The sequence below is a fragment of the Seriola aureovittata genome, chromosome 17, assembly GCF_021018895.1.
Source record: "Seriola aureovittata isolate HTS-2021-v1 ecotype China chromosome 17, ASM2101889v1, whole genome shotgun sequence".
Taxonomy (NCBI): domain Eukaryota; kingdom Metazoa; phylum Chordata; class Actinopteri; order Carangiformes; family Carangidae; genus Seriola; species Seriola aureovittata.
The window spans coordinates 17,745,736-17,759,276 of NC_079380.1; the positions used below are offsets into that span (position 1 = coordinate 17,745,736).

Below are 13,541 nucleotides of genomic sequence, written 5' to 3' on the forward strand. Positions count from 1 at the left end.
ATTAGCCTTTATGAGCAGCTCTTTAGTTGTGGCGCGTTTACCGATAGCGCCATCTATTGATTCATACTGGAATACGAAAGTTGAATTATTCTCTGTGTGCAGCCAGTGAACAGCCCATGCATGAGGAAATAGACAATAATAAGAAAAGCGTCTACATCTAGAAAAATAATTTCACGTTTAAATGTTATTATATTGGAAACAAGTAAAATCAATTAATTATTAAAGCCATTAAGTGGTATTGTGGTGACACAATAAGACTGATGCTTCTTATACACATAATTCTAATATGCACTAAGTCTTTTTCACGATTAGATGAATGGCAGTGAATTATTCATCATGACATGAATTCTCTGAGACTGCATAAATCTAATCTCATGGCAGATCACTTCATGATCGCAAAACTGACATGGAAAAGTCTTCATCTCTAGCACCATTTTCAAACAAAAAATATAGCCTGTTCCCTTTGAGGTCTCGGGACACAATTCAGCACCGTGGACAGCTCCAACCTGCAGGCAGACAGACAGCAGCTTAGCAGCGACATCCAGCGGTCAGAAGACAGAATACACTGACTACACCTGTAAAACATGGCTCTATGTTGGATTCAAGGGGAACAGTAGCCTATTTGTTTTAATGATGATGATATAAAAACATTTTTTATATGATGGTTAAATCAGTATTAATGGGTTTGATCATTTTGAAATTACATTGCATTATTGCACAGATAAAATGTACGTTTATTTAAGGGTGTAAATCAGTATCTTAGTACGTCTCAGTAAAAGCAGTTATACAAAGAGAAGATAATGACAATAAAAAAAAAAACTGTATACCCAAAAAACAAATAAATGATTTTACTGCTTATCTAAAGAAAGCTGTAAACAAACAGAATAAAGTAGAAAATTATACAACTCAGTTGTTGGAGAGACAAAACAAGGTTTTCAGTCTTGAGTGAAAAATCACAATGTGTCTCAAGTAGAAAAAGGCTCTGCCACCAGATTACTTATTCTTTAGAATCCATAGCTTCATTTACTGATAATGAAATCTGGCACATCTTATAGTCCCTCAGTTGTTGCTGACTTTTGGGTTTTTTATGTCTTCATAAGAAATACATGAAAAGAAAAACAAAGAAATGTGACATGACCGGGGCCACATCCAGTGTCGGCCTAATGGACAGCAAGCGGCAGCATCCTCTGTTGCCATAGCAACTGTGTTCACTCTTACTTTGCCAGGCCTTGGCTCTGCCTGTTGCTGCTATATTGACTCTTGGTCTGCAGCCCAGCGAGACTGGCTCTGGTGACATTACAAGCCTGGGCAGAGATTTAAAATGTGCCACAGGTCAGATCACATTCACTTACTATAAAATGACAACATGACTGGTCTCCATCTGACAGGCCGCTGGGGTTCATTACAAGGCTGAATGAGAGAAAACCTCAGCATGAATTATAAGTGACAGAAAACTGATTATGCACATCTGTGTGTGAAACGCTAACGAACTGATAAAAATGTTCCTTTTATTTGAAAGCAATACCTAACTTTGGCTTCACAAATGAGCAAAACACTCTCAGATATCAGTGATTGTTGAATCTGAGATAAGCTTTCACACTCTTTTGATTAGAACAAGAATCATAATGCCACCTGAAGAGACTTAAACCAAGGACATTACCACCAACAGCAGCCTCTCAGGTTTTCTTTCATACTTTATCCTTTCTACTATTTAATTCCTCTTTATCATTTCCTTCCCTCTGTTTTGACTACCTGCAGCCCTGCGTAACTCTGTTTGTCTACCTCTTTTCTTTTTTCTCCTTGTTCTTATCATCTTCTCCTTTGCCTGATTCATCTTGACCCCTCCACCACTGCATTGTCCTCAGTATTTGTTATTTCACTTACTGCTTTTCTATCCCACTGTCTTAATCTCTCTATCTTTCTCGCCATCTGTCTATTTATCTCTTGAGTATCTACTTCCTCTGCAGTTTCTCTCTCCCTCCCACTGTTTGGTTTGGACTCACAGAAGCAGACGCCCAAGGACAAAGAACTCTTAAAAGTAATGCCTTTATAATAAACACTGTATTTGTATTGAACAAAGAAGTATACACTTGGGAAAAGCAGAGGCGGAAAATGGAGGCTTATGTGTTACAAAATGGGTAAAAATTCAAATGCATTAGGCTTGTAGCTGTATGCTCAGAGAAGAAATAAAACCCAATCATACTGAGTTTTTGGAACATCTAGTGTTTTTACTAGGTTTTGTCTGCCAGGAATGTGGGAGAAAATCAGGGACTGAAGCCTCAGCAAAGCAGTTCACAGCACTTCAGCCCACATACAGTAACTTACTTTCTTTGCTGAACTTCACTCATAGCAGCTGAAAGACAAATAACGACTGCATCTTCAAGAATTCTTAATATTATTTAAGAATTCTTTCTTAAATTAAATTGTCCAAAATTCTTGTAACTCTATCAACTGAAATTGTATTTGTTGTGATCCAGCCAAAGCAATTACGTAATACATAATATTGATTCTTTAGCAAGACATACTTTTGACTCCTTATCCTACATCCATGATTGGCTGGCAAACCTGTGTGGTTGCATTTTAAAATTGCCAAGCATAACTAGGCCATATTCGATATTACAGCTTGTTGATAAAACGGCTTGTTGCTATCGCTTATAATTATATACATATTTATGAGGAGTGCATAAAGTCACGAATATCTGCAAAACTGTAAAGGCTACAGAGTTGAAACTTAGCAGACAGCTGCCCCATGATGAAATACTTCACATAGTCACAAATCACTGCAATAGTGCTACCATATGGCCAGTAATTGATGTTTTAATTGACTAATACTTTAATACTTATATTTTTTCTTATGTGTTCACGTGTCTTGCTTTGAACATGGTCTTGTTTGGTTTTGTTTTACGCATTAGTCGGCATAAGGACAGCAGCAGACGCATTCTCCTCGGAAAATGCAGATGCTCTAGTTTTAACTGTTCATTACAACCATTTACTGTGCGTTCATATCAAGAGCATAAAACGTTCACTGTTGAAGTGTCGTGGGCGCTCTGACGTAGATGAAATAGACAGCTAGCAAGTTAGGAATGCAAACACACATGTAAACCGGTATCTTATCCTCACTGCAAACTTCACACTTCAACCAACTCACCTGGAACACCTTTGTCAGGTGTCACGTTTGACCACTCCAGTCCCTGCAAGCAAACAGGGATACGTCGTAAAGGATAGGGAAACCCCCCACCGCAATTATCAATTCCTCCTCCATTGTGCCTGGGAACAAATGTTTACAAGGTTGTTTCTTCTGGTATTCTTTAAAGCGGAGCACTTCTACATTCCGATTGGTTTCCGCCAAATTGCGTCATAGCTCATTACCATAAAGTACATGCCGCTGCTCGCCGCCCACTGCCAAGGGTCACATAGAAAGTGAATGACTTCTTGCTGCCTTCAGTCTAGAGTACAGTTACTTAAAACTTTTAGCTAACATAATGTCAACAGTTTCCTGCCTAGTTAACTATTTAAGCTGTTAATTCATCAATTAACTGTTTAACTTACTTATGTGCTCATTTACTAGCTTTGGGCAATGTGGTGTTCAAGTGTTGCAGCTGAGCCTGTGTGGCTAGCTTAGCTTAGCTTTTATACGTTAGCCTTTTTCTAATTAATTGAGCTTTTCCACAGTCTTCACTTAACTGTGGAAGTAGCATATCCCCTGGGGTAAAACCTTTCTTTGGGAGTCACTGCTGTAGCTGGTTGATATCAAATGTTACAATACCCGTGTCTTTAGTAACCTCAGCAACATTTATTATTTATCTAATAAAAAGTAAATTCACTCAAACAAGAAAAGGAAAAAAAAAAATCAGATTGGGTTAAAGGGATTCAGTTAAATTTCAAAAGCTGCTACAGTGAGCAGAAATCATTTTTCCAAATGACCACATCTCCACATGCTTAACTACACAGTGAAAGCTAAACTAAAAAGAATTGGACTAACTCAGACTGTTACCCAGGCTTTACAAGCACACTGCTTTGACTCCGGCTTTCATACCTCTGAGCACCTGCTGAACCACATCATTCAACATGTGTCAGGGTAGAGAAACAGGCATTCTTTTAATACTGCAGTTAAGTGCCAGCTCCACACTGAGACGCACTGATTTTTTGATGTTGACTGACTCCAACCATGGATGCTTGAAAGACAAGATATCATTTAAATTTCTTATTCCTCTCTCACCAAGCCCGCTACACATGGTAAGTTATTTCTCACGGGAGCTCTCTCCCTGCTGTTCATTACCATAAATGTCCATAACACCCATTAATTTAACTGAGAGCGATAGTACAGCACTTGTGATGCTCTAATATTGGGCTCTAATATTGGTGCTGAAAGTGTAGCAGCAGTCTTAATGTTCACTTAAACAATTCCATAAAGATTCTGATCCATTAAGGTCTAAATGGCTGCACATGTAATAGCAACTAAAAGATGTGTGTAACAGACAATCTGCAAACCACAGGGACCAACAGAGAGGAATTATCATCTTTAGAGCTCAGGCTTTCTCCTCTCCCGTTCTTTGCAGATGCTTGGTGGTAAACCATTACAAACATGTTTCACTGGGTCTACATGCATTCATGGCAGCTACCTTGCACATACATTTAAATACCTTTTACACTTTCAAAATTATTGAATAAGATATATACTGGCAGACTTAACTTGAATAAATTATTTAGCTAAATCAACACAGTTACACAGGCTGCTGTTAGACATGTGCGTATTATGTGTGTATATCCTTTGTGAGTGACTTTACTGTACCTGCACAAATACACCTCACAAATACTGTTCCGAGTTTTTTCTCTGTCATCTGCACACTTCTCACCACCACGCTGCATGAAAACAGCTGCATCCATCTGTTCTTCCCAAGGTTTGTGTATATAAACAGATCTAAATTGTGCGAAAGAAGAATCTGGATACATTCACTTTTTGGAGGGCTAGGGAGTTTTTGTGTGTGTGTGTGTGTGTGTGTGTGTGTATTTTTATTTTGTTTTGTTTTTTTGTTTGTTTTTTTTTGGAAAATCCTAGTTTAAGTGTCAAGGGAGTTTTAGGTGACTGCTGGCCAGGTGTCACCACCTTTCAAGCCTTCAGACCTATTATATATTTATCTGACAGCTATAAGCTACATTGTGGTTGAGGATTTTTAGATGAATGAAATACATGACACATGAAATATAATATACAGGCAGATATTAGTGAACCTTAAATATAAACAAACTAGCCACTGTTCTGATTAATGATGATAACATCTGGAATATTAGCTGTGGGGTTTTTAAAACCAAAACATCATTAGTCTTGCACAGTTTTAACATAGTGCAACATTAGATAAGATTTAAATCTGAACACTAAGCCACAAATGCAAATGGCCCCTTCATCCTATCAAGACAAATACTGTCTCTTGTCAGACCCAGACCCCTGCTGTAGTTATGATGTGCATGAAAAAAACAAATTTGTAAATCTGTAATTCATTTAAATTGTAAAAGGGCTATTTAAAGGTTTTAGAGGAACATTAACAGAGATATCAATGCATCCCTGCAGTACAGTACTGTTTGCAGGTTAATGTCACCACAGGCAAAGAGGCAAGTGATGAAAGAAGCAGGAACCATATATCCAATTAAATACCCTCAGGGTACCCAGCTTCTGTCCCAAAGTGTTTTGTGAGGAAGATAAAGGTTTATCTAAAGTCCCTGAACACAGGACATGTTTGAACTCTTTGAACTGTATTTACCGTCATGTAGCGCTTGATCTGAAAGACGGGGTAAGGAAATGGATGAAATACCTCTGCGTCAGTGCTTTAATATGATTATACTGTATCATATTCAAACGTGTAGGTACAAAAATGCAGAAAAACTCTGCATGAATGTGAACTGCTATTCTCAGGTTCCCAAAACGTACCGTAGCTCTGAAAAAAAATAAAATAAAAACAATTAAGGGTTTGTAAGACTGTCTGGTGTTTGTTCAGCCTTCGTGCTGTGCAGCAGAAATACAAATCAGTTTCACAGTTTTTCTTTTTTCTTTCATTTTGCAGACCAGTGCTAGCAGACTGAAATAGTGCTCAGTTCTTGTGCTCAGATTTGATCCTGACAGATCAAAGAAAATTTTCCCTAGAGCTTCAGAACAGATCAGTTTTCTCTTTCCTCTCCCTCCACTACAGACTTTGTGTTCCACATTTCTTGTCTGTCTTACACCTGTGAGGAACAGGCTTGGTCATAACCCTACACTGAACACTAACAAAACTGAACAGGACTGCTTTCAACTCTTCTGTTTGTGTTTCACATAATACCTTCATCCATCTCTGTCTGCCTTTGTCATGACAGCTGTTCTGTCCTCTGCTCAATCTTCTTCCTTCATTCATCTTCCTGGGTTGTTTCTGCTTTTCCTGCATGTGTGCATCTTTTCCTGGTATGGCCATTCCTCACCTGTCCACCAGGTGTCCTTAGTGTCCTCCCCTGCTTTGCACATCTATGGCTCATCACTAATCATCCCTGGCCTGCTGCCTTTTTTCCCCAACTGATTCTCATCAACAGTTACTCTCTCTGTGTAAACATCAGAGGGTATTTTCTTGGGTGTTGTTTGCCAATATGTTTCAAGGCTGTAAAATTCCACCACAGGCCTGCTGGTCTCAATCTGTTGCCAGTTTATGTGTCTATTCTTGCCAAGTTTTTATTTCCGTGTTGATGGGCCAACAACAAAAAATACTGTCCCCATAGTGTATTAATAAAGTTATGAGACAGGTACATTACCAGCCATGACAGTGGGGCTAGTATTATTTTCACTGAGTATGTGTGTCTATCATCATGGTAACATGTGGTCCTGGAGACACCTACTGTTGCAGGAACTACCACAGAGGTGGTTTTGCGGACTCTGGCAGGTGTTAACATGTCTGTCTGTCTACAGGTGTGTAGTTGAGATAAAAAAAAAAAAAAAAAGACTGAGTGCTCATGTCGTGGCTGGTGTGATCTCATTGCAAGATGGTCTCTAGTAATAAAAAGTCATTTCAAAGATACCACACACTATCAGGAAATACACTCAAACTTATTAAAATATTTAAATGATATATTAATAAATTTAATATTTTTGTAACACTATTCCAGAGAGGTATTTATTGACTCTATAGGATTTTTTGAATAGTATTGCATTACATTGAAAAGTGTAAGAATAGAAGGCATTCCAATTTTTTTGCTGTTGTTTTGTTAAATCTATAGAATAAAAATATCTCTAACAATATAATGTAACACATAAAAAGCATTTCTTACTTTATATGTTATTATTGACACTGCTTGACATATCACACTATAGAGGGAACATTATTGTTGTGTATTGTATTGTTTGTTATGCATACATGTGAAACTGTGATAATTATTCATATGTGGACTTACTTTACGGATGGCTTTTCTATATTGATGTGATTTACCAATTGCTATTTGACATTTACTGTATCCTCATATTGACATTTAGTTGTATAAATATACACTTTTGAATCAAAAGTGCATTTCTTCACTACAAGAAGCTGATAATGCATTTTGTCCTCAAGGTGAGGAAAAGGAACTTGTCATTTCATGCTTACGTGCTGTATCTGTTGATACTGGATCACTGTGGTATTTGGAGATGTCTGGACAAATACCTTTTCCCCTAGATCTGCCCCCAGAGTCCATCTAATACATGCAGGCGCTTATTTTTATCTGTCATCAGGCCCCTTTCCACAGTAAAGCTCTTTTTTCACTGTTCAGTATGAAAGTAATGTGAAATCCAATTAATCTTGAATGCAATTGTCCCTGTGATTAACAGAAAGACGGATAAAATGTTTACTATAAATCATTTACAGGAAAAATGGTTTTGCTGCTGGCAGCACACACACAAAAAAAACCTGTTGCCGATGTATCAGCAGGATCTTTCAAAATCTGCTTAGTATTCTTGTAGTTATTAATTTAATTACAGCCTACACTTTTTGTTCTTTTGGCATTACAGCCACATTCCAGACCAAGCTGTGACAGCTCAACAGCATTCAGACAAAAACGTCTTTCAGTTTTAATCACAGATCCCTGAAGAAAAAGTCAGTTCCCAGCAAAACGCCCACTTGAATAAACAATAGTTGATCCTGGATAATGTAATGTATTAATCTAGCAAACTCAAATGCCATGTTGCTTCTTAGCCAAAACTGCGATTAGCCTATATAATGCTGTGTTAAGATGCATATGTGTATATTCATGTTTTTGGTGTGTATGTGAAGTTTTCATTTTGTATGTGGTTAATTTGATGTGTATGTGCACACTTTCATGATGTTTCACCCTAATCGGCCTCCCATAAATAAGCCTAGTTTAACGTGTGCATGCGAAACTTTCACATGGTGTTTATAATATGAATCAGATGCTGCTATTAATACAAGTAATTACTGCCCAGAGTTAACGCCTCTCTTTGGGACATTCACTGTATGCAGTACAGTAGTTCAAAAGCTGTAGTAGAAAGTGCATCTACTCAAGTATGATATGGTACTTGTACTTTCCTTGAATATTTCCCTTTTTTTTTTACAGTGGAGAAATCGTTAGGGCCTTCAGAGAAAGCTAAACATACCAGCATTTTGAATGTTATATTTAATCTCTTTCATTTGATAATTTTTCTCTTCTAATTCTAATTTTAGTCTCAATTTCTATCAAATTTGCTTCAGCTATGAAAGGGTTACTGTCCTAAAACCAGGAGTATAGAGTTATAGAGACCCCCCCGATTTATCTTGTAACCCTTTGGATGGTGCTCTTCCAGGTTGGGAATCACTGGACTAAACTACCTAACTGTTAATATAAAGTAGCCTAGTTAAAACTAGCTCCGCCTTGACTGCCTACAACAATAAATTTTGTTTACACATTGTTGAATCACAATCTATTAATGTCATACATAATAATACATCAGGCACAGAGCTCATATTTTTTGCATAATGAGCACTATTACTTCTGATGCTTTAAGTACATTTTGCTGAAAATAATTCAGTATAAGGTTTTGATTGCAGGGCTTTTATTTGCAATGGAGTAATTATTTGATTAACTATATTAAGTTGTTGTTGAAACTATCAAAGGATGGCTCAAACTCAATCTTAACATAAATCAAATTCATGTGTAGGAGTTGCAAAGATGGCTGCTCATTGTCAGGGGTAAGGGTCAACACAAATTCAGATGGACACAACAACACCACTGACCAAGAAACCTTTTCCAATGTCTTTATGGACTGTTTGGATTTTAAATATGGAGGTGCAAAGAATTGTTTACATTGTAAATGAAAAAATACACTGGAAGGTTTCTCTTTGGTGTAAAATGGGACATTAGGGAACAACTACTTAAATCCAAGGTAATAGTGAAGTATTAAACATATCAAGCTGGTAAATACTTGAAAATAATACAAATTCTTTTGCTAAAATAAATGTTCTATGACCTTTGAGGCTAAAAAATAATGTGTTCTGTCACAATTGAGCATATTCATAAACCAGGTAAGCAGATTTGCAATGAGACTGACTGTGCATCGAAATGTTTCATAGGTTTCCTTTCCTTTAGTTTTAGCTGGTGTGTCTCAGCAGTGATTCATTCCAGGGCATGTCTACTCATGTTCAAGTGAAAACCTGACGCCACACTTGGAGTTGCTTTTACAATGCTGACAATGACTCGCTTGGTGTTCTTCCATTTATCACATCCTCTTGAGATGCCACATAACATTAAATGAAGTGGACTTCAACCCACAGAAATCCTACACTGAAAGAAAAAAAACATTTATTAGCCGTGTGTTCAGCAGAATACCATGGTGAGTTTACACAAAGTCGATTTACCTCATGTTCAGTAGCTCTCCATGTTTGACTTTTACCTGGTTCATGTAATGTGATAAATACCGATTTCGATACAGGTCAAAGGGACGAGTTTGTCCTCTGGTGTGAGGACACAGCATGTTTTCGGCTGGGTTTCCATCATCTGGTTCTCTTCAGCAGTCAGCACTGCAGGTGAGGCTTTGTTTTGTGCATGAAAAGAAAAAATAATTAATAGACTGATTTAGAAGGTTACAGCTTATGCAAGGGGTTGTTTTAAAAATAGGTTCTAGTCTTTGCATAATGGTCGAACACTCTTTATGATTTAAAGAAAGAGAGACATTTTGGTTACTGAGGAAACTGCAAATCATTCTACTAGAAGCAGTATTTGCATTGGTTCTCACATCAGATCCACTCTCAGTTCTAGTTAACCGCCTAATCTTAAACCTTTTTGGACATTTTGGGAAATTGGATAATTAATTTGCTTCTTGCTGAAAGTTAGACACAAAGATTGATACAACTGTCATACCTGTATGCTAAAATGTAGTTGGAGTCAGCAGCTGGTTATATTAAACTAGCATAAAGACTGGAAAGAGACCAGCTCCATACCTGTCAACATAGGAGTTTGAAAACAAGTCGCACTACACCTACCACTGTCTACATACCCCACTTCAGTTTGAAATCATCACAAAAGCTGAAGGCCACAGTATTTTTTTGCACAAGTATTGACATTTTCAGCTGAGCTTTGGTTACTTTATCTGTGACAGAAACATTTCCACTTATAAATGCACTCATTGGTCGGGCATGTTTCTGTACGTTTGGATGTGCTTATGCTTGGCGAATTTGTCATTCTGGCTCTCATCTCAATCGTCTTTTTAGACTGTAGATATATAAAAAAAACAAGAAAAAGAATCTTATCATTGGAATATTCAAATAAAATAGACCAAAAGTAGATTAATGCTGCTCTAATGAATTACATCATTACCAGGAATCATTCATCAGCGTGCATTATGCTCTTTAATCCAGTCATCTCTCTCTCTTTTTTCAGGCAGTCAAGGTGTAGAGCTACAGACCATACCCCAAGTGGCAGTACAGTGTGGAAAAAATTTGACACTCACATGTAATGCCAGCTCATCACGCCATATGGATATTCAGTTTTTTTCTTGGCTGGCAAACACGAAAAATGTGTGTCAATATGGAAATAGCCAAACTGACCCTGGGGCTCTGTGTGAAAGCACAGCGGATACTTCCCACCACACACTCACTCTGACTCTCATCAACGTGATGCCGGTCAGCAAGGGAAAATATCTCTGCAAACTACGCTCCAACCTGGGAGTAAAGAGTGCCTCAACTTCTGTTACAGTACAAGGTGAGCTAGCTGTTATTTTTATTTTTTATTTTATTGTACTTTTTGTCACTGTCTTTTTTCATCTTTCTCCCATCTCATATCTTTATAGATTGCCTTGAGGGTTCTGGTTTCTTCACTAATGAGTCTCATGCTGAGTGCTGCTTCACTGGAGTTTATCCTAACAGCACCATCCACTGGTTCCAGGGAGAAGTTAACTTAACAAACTCTGCCAGCACACGGGAGGAGACGGACCAACATGGCCGGTACAAGGTCTTGAGTGAACTACATGTGGAGAAAGGAAACCTGAACCTGCCTTATAATTGCTCGCTGTGGATACCTTCTGACAGGAAGTATCTCTCCAGTCAACTGTTAACTATTGCTAAGCAGCTAATATCATCAGGAAGCATGGCAAAACTGCACTGGATCTGTATTATGGTAGGAATTATGATGGGGATATTTATGACATAGAGGGGAAAAAAAACTTCAGATTTGTTTTCTAGATGGCATTTGGCAAAGTTGAAATGTGGCGAAAATGAAAACTGAAATGAAAACAAGAGAATTAATATTGCAGGAGAACATACAGTATGCTACAAGTGTACAAGATACAAGTGTGCTAGACTTGTTTCTTTATACATGTGTTGTTGTCTGTTTCAACCAACCTAGTTCACAGGCAACGGTCTTCCTTATATTTTCTTCAAATATCTAACTGCAGAGGAGGAAGCCAGTGGGTTTATTGTTTGGTTCGAATCAGATCTACACTCTCAGCCTTGATCGGAAGCTTATTTTAACAGTCATGGCACAGACCTTTAAAACAAACTCCTCCACTTGATGGCAGCACAGCATTTATTGTATCTTGGAGACATGTGCAGCCTATGGGGGTGTATGCCTGAATAAGGAGAGCATGCTTTTCTCAAGAGGCATACTGACTCTCTAACTAATGACTGAGATCTTTTAGAGGACGGAGGAATTTGACTTTAGAAAACCTCTAGTTTGCAGGTACTGTATTTTTGTGCTCAAACTGTCAAACTTGTTTACTGGCATCCTCTGTAAAGAAAAAGGGATACCCATTTACTTCTATACTGCATGCTCTAAAGGAGAGATCTGCTTAGTGCACTGAAAACTGAGAGAGATCAAATTTGCTCACATGTGTACTTAGTCAAAAATCCTTAATGCAGACATGATTGATGTGAATGATACCTTCACATAAGAGCAAGGTACCTGAAGCACAATATACATTTTCTGAAAAACTACAATGCAGAGGTTAAAATGAATACACTGGGTATTCGTATGCAGTGGTGGAAAGCAGCTAAGTACATTTACTCTACTGTACTCTTAGAAATTTGAGGTTTTTATACTTTGAGTATTTTCATTTGCTTATTCACATTATTTTGTTTTTGTACTTCATAATTGTGCTTCACAACATTTGTACTTTTTACTTTTAAATCTTCAGTGTTAGCTACTAATTACTTAGTATCTAAAAATGGTATGATATGATGTATAACTTATCTTTGTGGCTTAAACTGACAGTAATCTAAATCTTAACTACTGATGATGCAAACCTTGTTTAGCCGAAATGCAAAGGATATGGTGTATTGTGGATTTTATTTTTTGCTTTGTAATTATGCTACATTAAAGTGTGAAGTGTGATCATTCTAATATCTGTTTGTGTGTGTGTACATCAAGGATTCGTTCCTTCACCTGTAAATGAGTGCACACCTGCTGTCCTGACCGCATGTATTTGCTCTTATGGTGTGGCTGTGTTACTGTTGTTTGGTTTTGCAAGTTTAGAAATCTGTACACTCCTCACTGCACTCCACGGCAAATGTTGCCTCAGATATGTTGAAGTATGCAGACTAGAGGAAGTGTCGTGTCTCGCCATGTTTGACAAGTACATTATGTGGAAGAGGTTTCTGTTCCCTGGCTTTAGCCTCAGTGTTTATTGAGAAATTCTCTGTTTGAATTACACTCAGTATTTGCTCAGGTGGGTGGCGACAAACGTTAACAAATGGCCTGTTGTGTTTTCTGTGCATTTCAGCAAGATTATTGTTTTAAATTAATTTTCCTTTTTTTTTGTGAAACTCGCAGTATGTTTTCTCTGCACCAGTCCAGTGGTTAACATTCAGCTGGAAAGATGAAATGAGTCTCTGCAGTCAGAGCAGTTAGCTGCTGAAGAAGAACTACTTTATGATCTGTGAGTAAAGGGAGCAAGCAAACTTGAACATGTGCAGCACATGTTCTCACATGTGTTTTTCATAATAACTGAGGCGATGACACAAACAGGAGTTAAGTCATTTGGAGAAACTAAAGATTAAGATGACTCAAACTATAGATAGTAAAACCAATAAAGGGAACTGTTCTCATGCATTAAGATTAGTGTGTAG

General features: G+C 37.7%; 1 protein-coding gene across 1 annotated transcript; it reads left to right on the plus strand.

Annotated features, from left to right (window-relative positions):
* The first annotated feature begins 9,635 nt into the window (after nt 1–9,635).
* Nucleotides 9,636–12,816, plus strand: LOC130185377 (uncharacterized). The gene is made up of 4 exons (XM_056401841.1): nt 9,636–9,814; nt 9,914–10,007; nt 10,861–11,181; nt 11,270–12,816. The coding sequence occupies exons 1-4, from the start codon at nt 9,812–9,814 to the stop codon at nt 11,626–11,628; spliced, it is 777 nt and encodes a 258-aa protein (XP_056257816.1). The 5' UTR covers nt 9,636–9,811; the 3' UTR covers nt 11,629–12,816.
* The last annotated feature ends 725 nt before the right edge of the window (nt 12,817–13,541 follow it).